General features: G+C 53.0%; 2 protein-coding genes across 2 annotated transcripts; both read right to left on the bottom strand.

The window, feature by feature from the left end:
• Window positions 1–156: 156 nt before the first annotated feature.
• Window positions 157–8,657, bottom strand: Rab25 (RAB25, member RAS oncogene family). Its single transcript, XM_075979116.1, has 5 exons — window positions 8,392–8,657; window positions 3,386–3,581; window positions 1,354–1,547; window positions 782–862; window positions 157–461 (listed from the first exon to the last, which is right to left on the bottom strand). The coding sequence occupies exons 1-5, from the start codon at window positions 8,429–8,431 to the stop codon at window positions 334–336; spliced, it is 639 nt and encodes a 212-aa protein (XP_075835231.1). The 5' UTR covers window positions 8,432–8,657; the 3' UTR covers window positions 157–333.
• A 2,315-nt stretch (window positions 8,658–10,972) lies between these two features.
• Lamtor2 (late endosomal/lysosomal adaptor, MAPK and MTOR activator 2) lies at window positions 10,973–13,593 on the bottom strand. Its single transcript, XM_075978562.1, has 4 exons — window positions 13,437–13,593; window positions 12,966–13,128; window positions 11,285–11,374; window positions 10,973–11,140 (listed from the first exon to the last, which is right to left on the bottom strand). Exons 1-4 carry the CDS (start codon window positions 13,502–13,504, stop codon window positions 11,084–11,086), a joined length of 378 nt encoding a protein of 125 aa, XP_075834677.1. The 5' UTR covers window positions 13,505–13,593; the 3' UTR covers window positions 10,973–11,083.
• Window positions 13,594–13,864: the final 271 nt, after the last annotated feature.

Below are 13,864 nucleotides of genomic sequence, written 5' to 3'. Positions count from 1 at the left end.
AGTGGAGATGGTAGAGATGACAAAAAGGGATGGAGAAAGGAATCAGGGACTCAGGAGAAGTCAAAGTTGGAAGGGCAGCACTGACGATTCAATAAGGGGCAGGTGGAAGGCAGCAGGACAGCCAGGCGTGATACAAAACAGCTTTATTGGGGGGGGGCTAGCCTGTGAGGGGGTGTGTGGGCGGATGCTAGAGACGTGGTAGGGCGTGAGGACCCTGTGCTTGTGAAGTGGGGGGGAGGGAACGACTCAAGGGTAGAGAAAAATCCTGCAATTGGGTGGGAGGGACCCGAAGGCTGAATGGAGGCAGTGACTCATGGTTGGCCATGACTGAATTCAGAGGTTGATGCAGCAAGCCTTCTTCTCCCCAGGGCCAGAATCCTGTTCAGTTTGGGCATTGCCCAGGGTGATGGCATTGGCCCGGGTGCTGTTCTGTCTCTGCTTGGACACCTTTGCAAAGATCTCTAAGGACAAAGGGCGGTAATCAGGCCAGAAGTTTAATGTTCCACCCCCCTAACCATGCCATTTCTGAGCACAGGTGGCCACCCCAGAAAACTCTGGAAGGAAGTAGTTTTGACACCTGGGTCTTGTCTGGGTAAACAAAGAGCCCAGACTCAGCCCCCTAAAGACAATGAGGCCTTCTGGTTCCTTCCTTAAACTCTAGGATGAGTGGAGGAGGGATAGAGGTGGGACCAGTGGCTCTGAGGAGGCTGGAGCCCTCCGTGGACTGGAGCTAGGACAGGGTATCCCACTGAAATGGAGCACCCAATGTGGGTAGACTCACCTTTGAGGACAGTCTCAAAGGCCAGCTCCACATTGGTGGAGTCCAGTGCTGAGGTCTCCAGGAACAGTAGACCGTTGTTTTCTGCAGGAAAGGAAGCACACATTATTCGTGGATCATGGCAACACTAGAGACTTTTATTTAGTGCTTTCTATGTCTTTTTTTTTTCTATATGCAAAACCCTTGGTAGATAGCAGCTCATCTAATCCTTTATACAATCTATAAGGTAGGTTCATTTAGGAAAGTAAAGCCTAGACATGCAGAGAGAATGGAGAAGGAACTTGCCTTGTGGCCTACATCTAGTCATTGCTCAAGAGGAGACCAGATGCTGTAGAGGAGTCAATGAGATGGCCACCAGGAGCCCACCAGGGGCCCTGACTGAGTATTGCAGGGTGGAGGCCGTCTTACAATCAACTGTGAACAACTGCAAATGAAGCCAGTCTCACAGCAGGGAAGCAGGGGAGGCTCATGGGTTCCCAAGGGGACTGGAAGCAGTGAAGCACCTGGGGGACAGACCCCTCCGGCCCTAATGTGTGAGTAATGGAGAAGCTGGACAGAGTGGGGGCGGCCCTCACCAGCAAACATGCAGGCCTCCTCCGTGGGCACCTCCCTGGCCTGGCTCAGGTCACTTTTGTTCCCCACCAGCATGACAACAATAGTGGCTTCAGCGTGGTCATAGAGCTCCTTGAGCCAGCGTTCTACAACGGCGTAGGTCTGGTGCTTCGTTAGGTCAAATACCAGGAGCGCTCCAACCGCTCCGCGGTAGTACCTGTGTGGGGTTGAGAGGAAGGGATGGACAGAGCATAGTCGTCAAGCTAAATGCCTGGCATCAGTGTGCCAGCAGTCAGGACCCCAGCCCCTGCAGGGCACTCAAGGTCCCTTGTGCTGCAGAGATGCTGGTCTCAGAGTGCAGCGTCACCGCCCGGCTCCAAACCCTACCAGCTCAAGGCCTCCGCAATCTTCTGCCTGACTTCAGCCTTGCCCACCCACCAATGCCCACGTGGACTCTGAGCAGGTATACGCCTGGATCTTTCACTTTTAATGTCCTCCTCACACAGCGGCCTCTTCTTTTGGCATCTTTTCAGGGTGAACCACATGCCTGCCCCTTGAACCAGTCAGTACCTGGCCTGAATTCCGAGTTCAAAAGGCCATCTTCAGATTGGGGGCATCTAATTATTCCTTGTTTTGTTTTGGGACAAGAACTCAATATGTACAGCCGGGTGGTGGTGGCGCACGCTTTTAATCCCAGCACTTGGGAGGCAGAGGCAGGCGGATCTCTGTGAGTTCGAGACCAGCCTGGTCTACAAGAGCTAGTTCCAGGACAGGCTCCAAAACCACAGAGAAACCCTGTCTCGAAAAACCAAAAAAAAAAAAAAAAAGATTTATTTATTACGTATACAATATTCTGCCTACATGTGTACCTGCAGGCCGGAAGAGGACACTAGATTTCATTACAGATGGTCGTGAGCCATCATGTGAGTGCTGGGAATTGAACTCAGGTCCTCTGGGAGAGCACATCTCTCCAGCCCCTTATTCCTAGTTTATTAACAAATCAACCAAGTCTTGTTTTTTTGGTTGTTTTGTTTTGTTTTGTTTTGTTTTTTGAGACAGGGCTTCTCTGTAGCTTTGGAGCCTGTCCTAGAACTAGCTCTTGTAGTTCAGGATGGCCTTGAACTCACAAAGATCCGCCTGTCTCTGCCTCTGGAGTGCTGGGTTTAAAGGCGTGTGTCACCACCGCCCAGCCTCAACCAAGTCTTATAAGAGGTCAAATAATTGGAAGTAGTGGGTGAGTGTGGCCCTTTAGTCTGCATAACAACCCCTGCTTCCTGCTTCAAGTCTCTTGTGGTTCTGTCTTCCATCATATATGACAGATCAACCACATCTCAGACAGCAGGACCTGACACTGACCAGGAGTTGCTGGACATGGTTCCTGAAGGCCTAATTCTCTGAAGCTTTATAAACTGCATATTCCAAGCTGGGGATATGGCTACTGTATGGGAAGCCATTCGATTCTGAGTACAATCGATCTATCCAGCCATTCATCCATCCACCCACCCATCAATCAATCAATTAATCAACTAATCTAATTTTAAAAAATAGTGATCAGGAATGGTGGGGAACACCTTTAATCCCAGCATTTAGGAGGCAGAGGCAGGCAGATCTCTGTGAGTTCCAGGCCAGCCTAGTCTATAGAGTGAGTTCCAGACCAGAAAGGACTACATAGTGAGTTCCAGGTCTACGTGTGAGCTCAGGCTAGCCTGATCTCTAAAACTTACACCGAAGTCCAGGTAACCCTGTCACTTGTGACTGGACACATTGCCGCCGAGCAGAGCACTGAGCTGGAGTCAAGGGGCACTCTTAGTTCATGCACCTACTTAAACAAGGCACCTCACTTCTTCCTGTAATACTTTAAAATGACGGGTACAAAGGGCTTTGTGTCTTCCTGGGCACAGGAGAGGCTTAGTAAGTAGGGCCATGACTTGCATTAACAGTCATTACATCCTATTTATCCCTGTTGTCAAACATAGAACTTGTGTCTTCATGATTCCCATCACAGGGAACACACAACACACTCCTGCCTCCCGTCCCCCCAAGGCCTGGGCTCACGCAGAGGTGATGGCTCGGTACCGCTCCAGGCCAGCTGTGTCCCAGATCTGCGCCTTGATGGCTGCGGTGCCCAGCATTACAGTCCGGGTGGAGAACTCAACCCCGATGGTGGTGCGGCTGTCGTGGCTGAACTCATTGCGGGTGAACCGGGACAGCAGATTGGTCTTGCCCACGCCTGACTCGCCGATCAGCACCACTAAGGAAGTGGAGAGAGGAGAGCTGAGCCAGGGCAGAGTGGCTCTGAGCCTACCTGAGCCGGAGAGTCTGTTCAACAGGAAAGAAAGGGGCTCAGAAAAGCAAGATGGCAGAGGCTGTGGTTGGCCACACTACATAGGGAATCTGCAGGGGTGGAGGGATGGGGATGGACAGACAGACACAGAAGGGCAAGGAGTATTCAAGGCAGCGGCGACTGAGGCAACACAGTTTGCCTGTGATTCTGGTAACGCAGTGACAGTTACAGCTGTGGGCTGCTCACAGGGGACATGGGAATGACAGGCATGGGAGTTCTGGGGTGCACATTTCCGGACTAGGGGCATGGGAAAGTTGCTGAGGTCTGTATGTGAAGTGGAAGGAAGAGGAGGGGGCTTGGGTATGTTATGTGCTTACATGTAAGAAGCAAAAGGTTGGCAGGTGACACTTCTGTGGGTGACAGGAAGGTGTAGGAGTGCACCTGTGTGTGCGTGTGTGTGTCACTGCCTCTGCTGTGAAGGTCTAGGAGTGCACCTGTGTGTGTGCATGTGTGTGTCACTGCCTCTCCTGTGAAGGTGTAGGAGTGCACCTGTGTGTGTGTGTGTGTGTGTGTGTGTCACTGCCTCTCCTGTGAAGGTGTAGGAGTGCACCTGTGTGTATGCATGTGTGTGTCACTGCCTCTCCTGTGAAGGTGTAGGAGTGCACCTGTGTGTGTGTGTGTGTGTGTGTGTCACTGCCTCTCCTGTGAAGGTGTAGGAGTGCACCTGTGTGTGTGTGTCACTGCCTCTCCTGTGAAGGTGTAGGAGTGCACCTGTGTGTGTGTGTGTGTGTCACTGCCTCTCCTGTGAAGGTCTAGGAGTGCACCTGTGTGTGTGTGTGTCACTGCCTCTCCTGTGAAGGTGTAGGAGTGCACCTGTGTGTGTGTGTGTCACTGCCTCTCCTGTGAAGGTGTAGGAGTGCACCTGTGTGTATGCGTGTGTGTGTCACTGCCTCTCCTGTGAAGGTGTAGGAGTGCACCTGTGTGTGTGTCACTGCCTCTCCTGTGAAGGTGTAGGAGTGCACCTGTGTGTATGCGTGTGTGTGTCACTGCCTCTCCTGTGAAGGTGTAGGAGTGCACCTGTGTGTGTGTGTGTGTCACTGCCTCTCCTGTGAAGGTGTAGGAGTGCACCTGTGTGTGTGTCACTGCCTCTCCTGTGAAGGTGTAGGAGTGCACCTGTGTGTATGCGTGTGTGTGTCACTGCCTCTCCTGTGAAGGTGTAGGAGTGCACCTGTGTGTGTGTCACTGCCTCTCCTGTGAAGGTGTAGGAGTGCACCTGTGTGTATGCGTGTGTGTGTCACTGCCTCTCCTGTGAAGGTGTAGGAGTGCACCTGTGTGTGTGTGTGTGTCACTGCCTCTCCTGTGAAGGTGTAGGAGTGCACCTGTGTGTGTGTGTGTCACTGCCTCTCCTGTGAAGGTGTAGGAGTGCACCTGTGTGTGTGTGTGTCACTGCCTCTCCTGTGAAGGTGTAGGAGTGCACCTGTGTGTGTGTGTGTGTCACTGCCTCTCCTGTGAAGGTGTAGGAGTGCACCTGTGTGTGTGTGTGTGTCACTGCCTCTCCTGTGAAGGTGTAGGAGTGCACCTGTGTGTGTGTCACTGCCTCTCCTGTGAAGGTCTAGGAGTGCACCTGTGTGTGTGTGTCACTGCCTCTCCTGTGAAGGTCTAGGAGTGCACCTGTGTGTGTGTGTGTCACTGCCTCTCCTGTGAAGGTGTAGGAGTGCACCTGTGTGTGTGTGTGTCACTGCCTCTCCTGTGAAGGTGTAGGAGTGCACCTGTGTGTGTGTGTGTGTGTGTGTGTGTCACTGCCTCTCCTGTGAAGGTGTAGGAGTGCACCTGTGTGTGTGTGTGTGTCACTGCCTCTCCTGTGAAGGTGTAGGAGTGCACCTGTGTGTGTGTGTGTCACTGCCTCTCCTGTGAAGGTGTAGGAGTGCACCTGTGTGTGTGTGTGTCACTGCCTCTCCTGTGAAGGTGTAGGAGTGCACCTGTGTGTGTGTGTGTGTCACTGCCTCTCCTGTGAAGGTGTAGGAGTGCACCTGTGTGTGTGTGTCACTGCCTCTCCTGTGAAGGTGTAGGAGTGCACCTGTGTGTGTGTGTGTGTCACTGCCTCTCCTGTGAAGGTGTAGGAGTGCACCTGTGTGTGTGTGTGTGTCACTGCCTCTCCTGTGAAGGTGTAGGAGTGCACCTGTGTGTGTGTGTGTGTCACTGCCTCTCCTGTGAAGGTGTAGGAGTGCATCAGTGTGTGTGTGTGTGTCACTGCCTCTCCTGTGAAGGTGTAGGAGTGCACCTGTGTGTGTGTCACTGCCTCTCCTGTGAAGGTGTAGGAGTGCACCTGTGTGTGTGTGTGTGTGTCACTGCCTCTCCTGTGAAGGTGTAGGAGTGCACCTGTGTGTGTGTGTCACTGCCTCTCCTGTGAAGGTGTAGGAGTGCACCTGTGTGTGTGTGTGTGTCACTGCCTCTCCTGTGAAGGTGTAGGAGTGCACCTGTGTGTGTGTGTGTGTCACTGCCTCTCCTGTGAAGGTGTAGGAGTGCACCTGTGTGTGTGTGTGTGTCACTGCCTCTCCTGTGAAGGTGTAGGAGTGCATCAGTGTGTGTGTGTGTGTCACTGCCTCTCCTGTGAAGGTGTAGGAGTGCACCTGTGTGTGTGTCACTGCCTCTCCTGTGAAGGTGTAGGAGTGCATCAGTGTGTGTGTGTGTGTCACTGCCTCTCCTGTGAAGGTGTAGGAGTGCACCTGTGTGTGTGTGTCACTGCCTCTCCTGTGAAGGTGTAGGAGTGCACCTGTGTGTGTGTGTGTGTCACTGCCTCTCCTGTGAAGGTGTAGGAGTGCACCTGTGTGTGTGTGTGTCACTGCCTCTCCTGTGAAGGTGTAGGAGTGCACCTGTGTGTGTGTGTGTGTGTGTCACTGCCTCTCCTGTGAAGGTGTAGGAGTGCACCTGTGTGTGTGTGTGTGTGTGTGTGTGTGTCACTGCCTCTCCTGTGAAGGTGTAGGAGTGCACCTGTGTGTGTGTGTGTCATTGCCTCTCCTTTGCTATCCATCCCCAGCCCTGTCTTCAGACTCAGGGCAAGGGTTTTTTTGTTTGTTTGTTTTTTTGGATTTTTCGAGACAGCGTTTCTCTGTAACTTTTGGTTCCTGTCCTGGAACTAGCTCTTGTAGACCAGTCTGGCCTTGAACTCACAGAGATCCGCTGGCCTCTGCCTCCAGGGTGCTTGGATTAAAGTTGTGCCTGGTTTGCTTTCTTCAGATCAGCCACCATCCAAGCCTTTAAGTAGCCTCACCAGAGGTGTCTGTCGCCACTATTCCCATTTTATAGACAAGGAAGCCCCTCCCAGTCGGTCTTTCACCCCAGTAGGTCTATCACACTGTACTAAACACTAACGTACTGCCCACTCCCACCTTTCAGGAAGGGTTTGCCCCAACCCCTCACTGCACGGGGTGCGCAGTGGCAGTGACAGTTCGCTGTGCATGCATGAGTGCCATGAGCCCTCGTGAACATGGATGTCTTGCCTCTCCTGGACAGCTCCCTGTTCCAAGGCTATGGCAGGTGGCCACCCTCTGCCCTGTCCTGAGTCCTCCTGCTCATCTTCACATGGTGGCCAGAGTCAGCATAGTTCACCCTCCCGCCCACTTCTCCATGGTGGCACTGGAACCCCATTTGTGCCAACTGGTAAGTGCCAGAGAGGCCATGGGATCACTCAGAATGATGGACCGCACCAGGCATGTGAAGATAGTTTGGCACTGGGGGCTCAATAGTTAGGAGTCACTATACCACCGCCAGGCCACAGTCCTACCAGTTTCCTTGGGAAAATGCCAGGAGTACAGGCTCCCCAGCTTGTCCAGGGTGGGGCTGAGGTTGGGAGAGGCTGCAGGGTGTGGTGCAAAGGGAAGGAGAGTGCCATCAGGCCACTGTGCCTTCAGGAAGTGGGCTATAGACCCACAGAGGGACCAAACACTTGGAGCTGAGAATAAAGAAGTAGGAAGGAGCCAGGCAGTAGTGGCGCACGCCTTTAATCCCAGCACTCAGAGGGAGAGGCAGGCGGATCTCTGTGAGTTTGAGGCCAGCCTGGGCTACAGAGTGAGTTTCCATGACAGGCTCCAAAGCTACAGAGATACACTGTTTGGGGGGGGGGGGGGAGCAGAAAGGATGCACGCTTTGTCGCTTTCAGAGACAGTACCATCACACAGGCTCAGCGCAGGAGTCCCATGGAAACCATCAGCCAGCTCATTCATCACCCAGCACCTCCCCTCTGAACCAGCTACCTAGCTCAACAATGGTCTCCCTTTCCCCTTCTATGCACCTGCTCAGAAAGATGGTGACTTTCTTCCTTTTTTTTTTCTTTTTCAGTTTTGTTCAAGATGGGGTTTCTCTGTGTAGCCCTGGCTGTCCTGGAACTCACTCTGTAGACCAGGCTGGCCTCAAACTCAGAGATCTGCCTGCCTCTACCTCCCGAGGCTGGGATTAAAGACATGTACCACCACGGCCTGGACAGACTTTCTTCCTCTTAAATTGGCTTTCTTCTCCCTCTGCCCTGAATGCAAGTCCTTTCTAAATCAGACTTCCATATCTTGGGCTTCACCAGCTGACATTCCCAGGGACTTGAGCATTTATTAGAGACTATACAGCTTCCGAACATCTATCTGCACCTCTAACACTCCTGCCTATACTCCTGAGCCCTGCTTTCTCTCCTAGATTCCAAGTAAGAGATAAAACACAAGAAGACACCCTGTCTCCTCTGGAAACAGCCTCTCTCTGGAGCCTTCCCTTCGCAAGATCCCCAACTTACCCTTGAAGACAAAATTATAATCATCGTCTTTTCCAGTCATCTCGATTCAGCATGGAGTGAAGGTGTTTGCAGGTGCAGAGGTCACTGTTTGTTTATTGATTAAATGGCCTCAACTCTCAGCTCTTAAGAGACTTGCACCTAGCTCCCCTCTCACTGGGGTGAGGGACAGAGGGCTGAGTTGAGGCCAGGAAGAGCCCTGGAGGCTCAGCTTTGTCAGGTTGGGCTACTCTGTGGGAGCTGAGAGGACGGAAGTTGAGAACAGGAAGAGCTAGCCAGCTCGACTGGGGACCTGGGCACAGGTGGGTGGAGCGAGATGACGTCAGACAGGTTAAACAGGTTAGGTGTCTGCTTTCAGCCCACACTCCCTTAAACAGGAGAACCTTCTCCTAGAGTTAACAGGGGCTGAGGTTGAGCTGAAGGTTCCTAGGGTTTGCAGAAGGGGAGCTGCCATTAGGCTGAGAGAGAGATTTGTGGTGGGGCACAAGCTACTGGCCTCCAGCTTTCCCATCTCAGGTTCTGGTAGGCATCATACTGGAGGCATCAGGCAAAGAGCTATTAGGGCAGGACATGCAAGCTGGGAACAGCATCTCTGCAGCACAGAGTTGTAGGAGCTGCACCAGCCTGCAGCTTCAAGCCCTTCCTTAACAGCCTCAGGCCAGGGATGGGCAGCATTTCTCCCTCAGGTGGAGCTGGGATGCTACCTGCCCAGATGGGTCCCTTCCTACTTACCTGCACAGCCTCACCCCTTCCTACTTACCCACAGGGCTCCCCCCTTCCTACTCACCCACACAGTTCACCCACTTCTTACTCACCCACACTGCTCCCCCTTCCTACTCGGCTCCCCCCTTCCTACTCATCCACACGGTTCCCCCCCTTCCTACTCACCCACACGGTTCCCCCCCTTCCTACTCACCCACACAGTTTCCCCCTTCCTACTCGGCTCCCCCCTTCCTACTCATCCACACGGTTCCCCCCCTTCCTACTCACCCACACGGTTCCCCCCCTTCCTACTCACCCACACAGTTTCCCCCCTTCCTACTCGGCTCCCCCCTTCCTACTCACCCACACAGTTCCCCCCCTTCCTACTCACCCACACAGTTTCCCCCCTTCCTACTCACCCACACAGTTCCCCCCCTTCCTACTCGGCTCCCCCCTTCCTACTCACCCACACAGCTCCCCCCCTTCCTACTCACCCACACAGTTCCCCCCCTTCCTACTCACCCACACAGTTCCCCCCCTTCCTACTCACCCAGTTTCCCCCCTTCCTACTCGGCTCCCCCCTTCCTACTCATCCACACGGTTTCCCCCCCTTCCTACTCACCCACACTGCTCCCCCCTCCTACTTACCCACACGGTTCCCCCCCTTCCTATTCACCCACACAGTTCCCCCCCTTCCTACTCACCCACACAGTTCCCCCCCTTCCTACTCACCCACACAGTTCCCCCCTTCCTACTCACCCACACAGTTCCCCCCCTTCCTACTCACCCACACTGTTCCCCCCCTTCCTACTCACCCACACAGTTCCCCCCGTTCCTACTCACCCACAGTTTCCCCCCTTCCTACTCACCCACACAGTTCCCCCCGTTCCTACTCACCCACAGTTTCCCCCCTTCCTACTCACCCACACAGTTCCCCCCGTTCCTACTCACCCACAGTTTCCCCCCTTCCTACTCACCCACACAGTTCCCCCCTTCCTACTCACCCACACTGCTCCCCCCTTCCTACTCACCCACACGGTTCCCCCCTTCCTACTCACCCACACTGCTCCCCCCTTCCTACTCACCCACACAGTTCCCCCCCTTCCTACTCACCCACACAGTTCCCCCCCTTCCTACTCACCCACACAGTTCCCCCCTTCCTACTCACCCACACGGTTCCCCCCTTCCTACTACCCACACAGTTCCCCCCTTCCTACTCACCCACACTACTCCCCCTTTCCTACTCACCCACACGGTTCCCCCTTTCCTACTCACCCACACGGTTCCCCCCTTCCTACTCACCCACACGGTTCCCCCCTTCCTACTACCCACACAGTTCCCCCCTTCCTACTCACCCACACTGCTCCCCCTTTCCTACTCACCCACACGGTTCCCCCTTTCCTACTCACCCACACGGTTCCCCCTTTCCTACTCACCCACACGGTTCCCCCCTTCCTACTCACCCACACGGTTCCCCCCGTCCTACTTACCCACATGGGGTTCCACACCTTTAACCAAGCACTTGGGAGGCAGAGGCAGGCAGATCTCTGAGTGTGAGGCTGACCGGTCTACAGAGTTAAAATTGTTTAAAGAAAAGTAATTGCTTTTCTGATACTGGGAATGGTGGCACACAACTTTAGTCCCAGCACTTAGACGGCATATCTCTGAGTTCAAGGCTAGCCTGGTCTACAAAGCGAGTTCTAGGACAGCCAAGGCTACACAGGGAAACCCTGTTGGCAGGAGTTAGATGAGGCCCTGCACTGGAGAAGTCTTGCCAACAACTACTGGGAGATTTGGTGATGAGGGAGGAGGGAATCCTCTTAAGTAACCCACCCCACTCCTTCCCACGGCCTGAGTCTTCAAGCCAAGAAAACAGATGAGACACAAGACAAGAATTGAAATTTATTTGGAAAAAGCCGGAGTCCCATCTCCTGTAAGCGGTCCGGCTCCCCCAACCACCATCCCCCCTTCTCTGACCCCGGTGTCCATCACACTATGATGCTGCTACTTGGGTGAGGGGATCCTCCAGGTACTGCACCAGGGCCTGGGCCTGCAGGGAGAGAGCAGAAGTCAGGTCATCTCAAACTGGCTCCAACCAACCCCAGCCTACCCCCACTGCCCTTCAGAGAACTCCAGGAAGGGGCACGGACGCAGTGGTGGGGCCCAGGAAGGTGTGACCGAGGAGTGTACTCACTTTGGCCTTGAGCATTCCGAAGCCCACAGTCTCCTTGGCATACATACATAGCAGAAGGTTGGCCACCCGAGTAATGGCTACACGGCCCTCCTAGTGGGGATGATAGATTGAGACATTCTGCTTGGCACCCTTAGTTCCTACCTTCCCTGGGTGCCTCTGATCCTAGAGATATTGTCTCCCAAGCATGGCAGAGCAGGAAGTTCATCTAGGAAGCTTTGCCCCGCCCTTCAGACATGGGGTCTTCAGACCAAGTCTCCCAGAAACTGGGGTTTTCTTCTCTGATGCTAAGAATTGTCTCGACAGGTAAGGGACCAGGAATAATAAGCCAACTTTTTTGTCACTCTTTTTTTTTTAATATTTATTTATTATGTATACAATATTCTTTCTGCGTGTATGCCTGAAGGCCAGAAGAGGGCACCAGACCTCATTTCAGATGGTTGTGAGCCACCATGTGGTTGCTGGGAATTGAACTCAAGACCTTTGGAAGAGCAGGCAATGCTCTTAACCGCTGAGACATCTCTCCAGCCCCCTTTTTCGTCACTCTTGCAGAAGACCTGGATTTAATTCCCAACGCCCACACTGTGCTCACAACCACCCAGTTCAGGGGACCCAGTGCCTTCTTTGAGCCTCCTCGAGGGCTATGCATGTACATGGTGCACATATATAACACCTGGGCAAAACTCTCATACATACAAAATAAAAAACCTAAAAATAAACTTAACAGCAAAAAACAAAACAAACAAAAAACAAACAAAAAAACCACAACCCAATTTACATGTCTCCTCTTTTCCTATGGTATAGCTTTAAATGAAGACCAACTAAGAAGATGTTGTTGATCAACATTTAAAATAAAAATGACAGATGTCACATTAAAGTAAGAGAAGTGATGTTTCATGAAACTTGTTTTAGTGTGTGTATCAGTGTGGATACTAGGCTCTGACTCAAAAACAAAACTTGTGTTTCTGGGAACGGATCCTCAGACCCCAAAGTGCTTTACCACTGACTTTCACCCTCTGTTCCTTAAAATTCATTTATTATGGCTGGGCTGTTGTGAATGTCTCTGGGCTTCCTCCCTATGGTACCAGCTCTAGATTCAGCACCCAGTAGGAGTCAGCAATGGTTGGGAGGGTGCCTGAATCACAATGAAGAGCTTTCTGAGGCACATTCACCCCGGGACCAACTGATTTGTCCTGCACACCATCAAGGTTCAGGGCGCTGGGAACCAGGCAGGCCTCTTCATGCCTAAATCCTGCGACTTTCCCACTCACTCTGTGACGCTCCATCCTTACTGACCTTTGTCCAAGCATCACTCGGCCCGAGGCCCTTTGCAATTGCTGTTCTGTCAGAAATACTTGCAGAGATCTACCTGCCTGCATTAGTCTCTCAAGTGCTGGGACTAGAGGCATAAACCACCAAGAACTGTTAGAAATCTTTCCCCTGCAGAGAGATGCATCGCATATCCGCTTCCCCTCTCCAATCTTCCTGCAGTTCTTTTAGCAAATGTCACCTTTTCAGTGAGACTGACCGTCATATATGTCTGCGCCCTACCTTCACTTTTTTTTTCTTCCTTTTTAAATATCTATGTGTCTTACTTATTTGGCAAGGTGAGGCGGAGCACACCTGCAATCTCAGTAAACAGGAGGCAGAGGCAAGTTCGAGGTAAGCCTACTTTACTTCATACCATGCAGTCCATGAGGATAAATTTGAGATTGTCTTCATTAAACGCTTGGTTCCCGTTCCGGTCATACGCGGCCCAGATGTTACTGGCGATGGCCGCGGTGACCCGGGCATCTGTGTCCCCATAACCGGAGTAGGCCAGCAACGATCCCTCGTTATTCAGTAGCCTGGCGAAGATGGGGCAGGACATCGATTTAAAAAAATAAAAAAAGGAAGAATAAAAAGCCTGGGTTCCTATCTCAATTCCCTCTACTGGAGTTTTTAGAAAGCAAGGATCTGCGCTGAATATATCCTGGAGCATGCTCTAAGCACTCCTCGACTTCCCTCTCCGAGAGAGGCCCTCACGTACGGTTCCCGAAACGACCGCTCGCAGCACTAGCCTCCAAGCGCAGGACTCCTTCCCTACCCCTACTGCAGGCAGCCGCGCGCCGCCCCATTCCAGCGCTCGCCGCTCGGGTCCTTGCTGTGCACTCACAGGGTGCTCTGGACTCCTCCGGTGTTGGCTTGGCTTAGCACCTGCGTCAAAGCCTTGGGACGCAGCATGCCTGCGTCTCCTATCCCTGACCAGCACCCTAGACAACCCCAGCCACGGCCCTCCGCTCCCCGCCAGCCACTTCCGCTGGCCCAGCAGCCCAGCTACGAGGCGTCCCGGGAGTTGTAGTCTCCGAGCCTATCCACCGAGGGTCTGGCCCAGTCCCCGCCCCGCGCGAGGGGCGCTGGGAATGGTAGTTTCGTGTTACCTATCAAGGAATTCTGGGAACTATAGTTCGGCTTCCATTTCAAACCATGAGGCTGTGGGGGAAAAAAAGAGCGGGAGTGCAAGGCTAGTGGCAACATTGGAAGAACTTTTAACCCGTTCCACGAAAGGGGCGCCTTCGTGCCTACTGGTCAATCCGCGATTCA

The sequence above is a fragment of the Microtus pennsylvanicus genome, chromosome 7 (assembly GCF_037038515.1).
Source record: "Microtus pennsylvanicus isolate mMicPen1 chromosome 7, mMicPen1.hap1, whole genome shotgun sequence".
In the NCBI taxonomy this organism is placed as follows: domain Eukaryota; kingdom Metazoa; phylum Chordata; class Mammalia; order Rodentia; family Cricetidae; genus Microtus; species Microtus pennsylvanicus.
The sequence above is the reverse complement of the archived record's forward strand: the minus strand, read 5'-3'. Positions and strand labels throughout refer to the sequence as shown.